Genomic DNA, 6,000 nt, shown 5'->3' with positions numbered 1-6,000 from the left:
GTAAATTAAAAGTGTACTGCCCCACTTAATGGTATTCAATTCATCAATCTTGCAAATATGAAATGGTTTGTTCACCTTGGTGGGATTTAACTCACCTACAGCACTCAGACCTCAGTGACTAGCACTTTACCTGCTGAGCCATCTTGCTGGCTATCTCAATGCTGAGTGACTTCTGCCAAACTAGTGTAGTTGAAGACAGGAAGAGTTCACCAGGAGATGGTTACTACACTAAAACATAGGAGCAGCAGAGGAGCAGCAGAAACGAAAGATTCCTTATGAACTTCTACATACCACATCCCCTTGTAGGCCTTTTCCAGGGCTTTATGTATGAGAATTAAGTCATGAGCCAAAGCTTGAGGTATGCAAATTTTCATTAATAAGCATCCACTTTTTCGCATTAAATTTTTCCAAACAAAAGCTCAGAATAATATGTCACTTCAAAAGCTCTTGGTTAAACAAAAAATACACATCCCTTAAAGATGCCGAACAATAACACAAATATTTGTGCCTACTTGGGGCTCATGAGTGTGATGGAAAACCTTTGACAGTAATAAAGTTCAATAGGTGGTTGGCTCCAATATAAATGTATCTATTCAGAATTACACCTTATTTGAGTTTCAATGGTCCTGTTGAAAATGTTATTTCTTTTTAAAATAGTTTTCACTCTTTCACTCCAGCAATGCACATAGGAACTAAAACACAATGACTGGTGAGCAAACAGTTCTTTTCGATCAATCTAATTTGTCACCGACAGGATTAATACAAACAGGGAAAGGTATGGTATCAATTCGAAAGCATGGAGGTTTCAAAGTTCACTGAGTTCAACACTTCTGCTGTTGCAGGCAGCCTGGTTGAATACCCAACCTGCTCAGAATGAAAGGCTTGCGTCTTTCACTTTTAAATAATTATTGCAAGGAAAAGAAGCAACAATGAAATATCTTGAAAACTGTGAACTTCACTACTTACCTCTGTAGACTTTAAATAAAAAACACTATTTAAAAATGTATTTTTATAGAAGATTTGAATTGCTTCTGCAAATGAAGGCGCACGTGCGCATTAAAGTCTTTGAATAATAAATATAAATATACTCTTAAAGCATTAATTAAAAACTACGCAGCTTGTTTAATGTCCATCGTCCTAGTTTCACTGAGTGACCACCTCGCTCCCGTTCAGGAAAGTCGGCTTCTCTGTCCATGTAGAAAGTCACAAAGGTTCCATCTTAGTAAAAAATAGGACGAATAAATAAAAGTGACTGGCAACCTATTAGCGGGAAAGCCGAGGAATGACAGAGCCAACTGCTCCCTTGCTTGACAAGGCGAGCTGTGCAAGGAGGAGCATGGGCCTAGTTTTCCAGTCACTGCTTAAGCAGTTCTTCAGTTCTCGGAAAGCGACAAGGCCAGGGCAGCCTGCAGCGCAGCTTCCTCATCAATACTGTAATCCTGCAGAAAGATAAATAAAATGATCATATTAACAAAATCTGCATCAAGGAAAAAATGCTGAACCAATCAGAACAGCTTTATCAAAACATTTAGACTCAAAACCATAAGGCTCAAAGCTGCACTAAAGAGAAAACAATGGAAACAAGCACACCAGCTTCCTCATTCACCAGACATGGCACCACAGACAGATTTCTAAGGCTTGTCTGGGTAAGCATTTTAGTCTTCAAGACTACGGTTGCCCTCAAGCCACCCCAGCAAACATTAGAGGGATAGAGACTGAAATAATGGTATCCTTGATCCAGCCAACTCTGTATCACATGAGATGCGCTAGTGGCGTTTAGATAGCAGTACAGGCAACACGTTTGAGAGAATGTGTTCTAGAAATGTCACAAGAGACCATTAAGAAATACCATCTTGTGAAGGCTCAGAAGACTTGGAGGCAAAATCTGTAACATAACTTGAAACAAGCCCAGACTGAGACAGGTAAGTGACCGCAGAGCGAGAGCTCTGATGCAGTTGTTCATCAAAACCGGACTAAGATTTTAATGTTTGCAGAAAAACGGGCCCAAGAGAGAATCCTTACGACCGATTGCTAGCATTATTCTCTTTAAATCAGAAGCCTGCTATTCCTTTTGTTGGTGCCTAATTTTGCTAATTTCTCTCGTCATAACACCATTTCCCTATCTCTAACATCTGCCTTCTACTGTCAATGATTGTGTAAATAACAGAAAACAGAGGGATCTGTGAAGTGAAAAATTCCATAAACTTAATAGAAAAGTCTGAAATTTGTTTGTGTTCGATCCCTGATCAACAGCACACTGGTCAAACGGTGTCACTATCATGTGACAATTCATTAAAATTACAGTGATAATTAAAACATAGGATGGATCACTGACACAAGAATCTATGATGCTTTAGCCCTGAAGACGTTCCATAATATTACATATTCAAAGGAACTAAAAGCTTTGGCTATTTGTATAGGTTTTCTGAGAACTTGATGATTTATAAAGAAGGATCTTTTGGACATTTGATTTTCTGTTCTAATGGAACTCTGGAGTGTGCTCTCTTTGAAATGGATTGATGAAATTTATTTGAACATGGCTGCAGCGGTGTCCATAGCAGCAGAGTACTGGGAAGATGAGCTCCCAAGTATGAATTAATATGCAGGACTAATCAAGAGTGTGCTGGGTCCTCTCTTTGTCACAGTTGCTCATTTTGTGTTTCCGATAAATCGGACTTTGTTGTAATTGGGGGAAAAGAAAACACTATGTATCAACAGTGTGACACCACGCAAGATCAGCTGCGGCTCCTCCACAATAGCGGAGGAGCGTCGGCCCCACTGCCAGGCTCAGAGCCACGAAATGTCAAATAAAACGATGTTCTTGCATCGTTTTATTTTACACTTGCCGGCTCTTAGCCAGTGGTGTTGGGAGGGTTGGGCCGAGTGGTGGGAGGGTGGAGGAGGAGTGCTACTGCACTCCACTCCCTAGGTGCTCATGTGAGTTTGGCAGGCCATCTCAGGCCGACCAAAACACACATGCACACTTAGGTTTTCTCCATCCCAGCTGCACCGAGCTGCCGGGCTGGAGACACCCCACAGACTCCCTGATCTGAGCAGGGAGTCTTTCTTGCCTGCTCAGACCAATTCCTGCACTGCTCTGCAGCATGGGGATTGGACAGGGAGTCTGTTCAAGGGGCTGCTGGGACCAGGCTAGAAGAGGAGAGGCGGCGCGACTGGAGGCGGCCGGCGGCAAAAGGCAAGTTTATTTATTTATTTTAAATATTGTATCCTTCCCCCGCACCCCCTGTGCAATGCCTTCCGAGCCCCCACCACCCTTTGTTTATGGTGGCTGCCCCTTACAATCCAGTTTCATCAACAACTAGTCGGCTTTCTCAAACAGTCAGTTTTTGAATGCGGATTGAAAAATGTATTAGTTCAGAGAGACCGTCTTCTTCAGAGAAGACTTCTACTCCTATAAACTGAAGGCTTGGGGATGAAATCAGGCTAAATTACTACTAGATAATTGAAAATTCCACATCTGAAGAGTGTTGCAAATCAAAATACAGTGCTTCTTATAAGTTGCGGGTGACAGTATTTGCATTATCAGTCATTTGAGACGCAGAACAAATTTCTCACCCTAGCATGAAGATAGCCTACCAAAACTGAGAGAACCTTCAAAAGTACTCTGGGAGAGGAGCTGATGAGAAGGGCTACAAATCTTCACTGATAACTCTGATATTCAATGGTAATCCTAAAGAATTGGTAAGGACCATCCAGTGTTGAATTAAGCTCACAGTGAAATGTTTCTTTACTAAACCGCTCCTAAACAACATCCAACAGATGGCAATTAAAATTAAGGAGTCTGTCCCTGAGCATTGTGATTTCAGTGAACACTAGTCATTCCACACATATTTGAAACTGAAGCTAGAGGCCAGATGTACGAAAGCTTTTTATTGTCGCATAATCTGGAGTTTGTGACCACAAAAAAGGCCTTTTGGTAGGTAAGAAACCTAAATTGCAAGTTACCATATCGCAATTTGGGTTTGTGACTACATTCCGAATTGTTATTTGTTTTGGGCATTGTTGCCAAATACTAATTTGCAGTGAAACATTAATATTTCCCAACTGAAATCTGGTTACAAAACATTAATACTTTACTGACTACAAATGTGTGGTGGTAATCCATTCACAAATGAGAAGGAGTCCCAAAGGTAACCCACCTTAGAGAATGTAGACAAACATTTTTTAATAGTAGGCATTGGTCCCGTGGACCACTGACTACTTTTAAAAAAAAAAGTATGTTGAACTTTAAGGTAAACGGATTGCATTTAAGTAAAAAAAAAAAAAAAAGGGATTGCTTTAAAAATCACAGCCATGGTGGTCTGCTGACCCCGCTCAGACCACCATGCCTGTGATGGCAGCAAATTGTAGTGGGTACCAATTTGCAAGCTGCCGCATTAATATTCACAAGGTAGGGTAATTTGCGACAACCTACGATTCTGTTTATGTTTTTTGCAAACCAACCTATTAACATATAGGTCCGATCACAAAAATAGAATGGATTTGGTACAAGTCACTGTGCAAGACACCTATTTCAAATTCTATATTAGATGTCAGGAGAGAACAGAGCTAGTGAATCTTCAATACACATGCTGGAAATTCTGCAGTACCCACTACGACACAGCTCTGTAATCACAAACTGCCCCAGATCCTAGGACAATTTGGCTGTGATCCAAGCAAACAACCATCGGATCAGCTGAAACATCAAAACGGCAAAGCATAGAAAGCTACAAATTCTGCTTTCAGCAATTTTTATTTTTCCATCTGTCAACTGTAAGGACAGAAGGAAGACTTTTAGTCCTAGAAATCATTAGGTTGGCTCTAATGTGTGTTAAGTTTTAATGAAACCACACATCTTTGCATTGTGATGCTGCTTTACTATACGATACAATATGAAAAGTTAAAACATTTGTTGAAAATACATTTCTGAAAGTCAAACTCTTTAGTTATCAAATTGAGACATTCTTGCTCCTAAACTTGGGATGATCTTCTGACGCACCTTTGAAAAAATCCTGCCTTTCTGAAAACCATTGAAAACTTGGCTTTCTTCAGTCAAGGTTCTTTTCTTCTCTTGCCTAGCAAAGCTGCCAGGCCTCTCTGCACCATGACACCCTGAAAGGCAATTGAGCACTCTAGAAATCCCAAAAATGTATAAATAAACCAATATGTAAAAAATACAACCATTTATTAAGAGATACGGGTCTGTATAGAGATTTCTGCCACTAGCATGGACAAAGTTACTTTTTTAAATGTTATTTTTATAAACCTTTATTTTCATTTTCATCTGGCTTACAACATTGCATGGTTATTCACTGCAATCTTACAAATTTGTAGAAAACAAATAGACATCATTTGTGGTCAAAAAATGACAGAAGATACCATATTTGTGCACAAGCTATCAAAAGTCCATTTCAACAGGGTGGCATATAACATCTATTGAGACTATCCGGTCTGATCAACCCGGTTCAGCGAGCCCACTCCAGCCATCACATCCCCACTTTTCCTGATGTAATAAACACAATGCCAAAGAAAATAAGATGGGCCTAATATTTACCCCACTCCCGTGGGGACAAACCCAGCAGGCTGTGATGTGGGGGCAGAACTGGTCTCTAGTATATCATTTTTTAATGGTTCCCAAATATCCATTGGGCGAGAAACCGGGGGTAGCATGGTGGCGGCGTAGAGGTCGCAGTATGTTACCTGTGGGGGAGACACGGCTGCCCCACTTAAGAGCCATTTCCCGCTTAGCAAGCAACAATGCAATGGCGGTAAATTTAGGCAGCTTCTTTGGAGCCCTCCCACATATCCCAGCAAGGCCACTTCCGGAGTAGGGACGAATTCAAACAGTCATTTGTGCCACAGTCCTAAAAATGGATCTCCAAAAGATCCCAATCTTCGTGCAGTTCCACGTCAGGTGGCCGAAGTTTGCCTGCGGGCCACCACACTTACGACAAGAGTGCACCGATTTGGGCCAAAGGCGTGAATCCTATCCGGGGTCAT

The 6,000-nt window shown here is 41.1% G+C and overlaps 1 protein-coding gene across 4 annotated transcripts in view; it reads right to left on the bottom strand.

Moving 5' to 3' along the window:
- Nucleotides 1–353: 353 nt before the first annotated feature.
- Nucleotides 354–6,000, bottom strand: part of RNF166 (ring finger protein 166) — a 150,768-nt gene continuing 145,121 nt past the window's right edge. For 3 of the 4 annotated variants that reach the window (XM_085639911.1, XM_085639909.1, XM_085639910.1), the window contains one exon: nt 354–1,439. In XM_085639911.1, the coding sequence (XP_085496037.1) occupies nt 1,374–1,439 (66 nt within the window). In that variant the 3' untranslated portion in view covers nt 354–1,373. Of the gene's footprint in view, nt 1,440–4,999; nt 5,113–6,000 lie in introns of all 4 variants that reach the window. The other variant, XR_014972389.1, reaches the window with a different exon arrangement.

The sequence above is a fragment of the Triturus cristatus genome, chromosome 12 (genome assembly GCF_964204655.1).
Source record: "Triturus cristatus chromosome 12, aTriCri1.1, whole genome shotgun sequence".
NCBI lineage: Eukaryota > Metazoa > Chordata > Amphibia > Caudata > Salamandridae > Triturus > Triturus cristatus.
The sequence above is the reverse complement of the archived record's forward strand: the minus strand, read 5'-3'. Positions and strand labels throughout refer to the sequence as shown.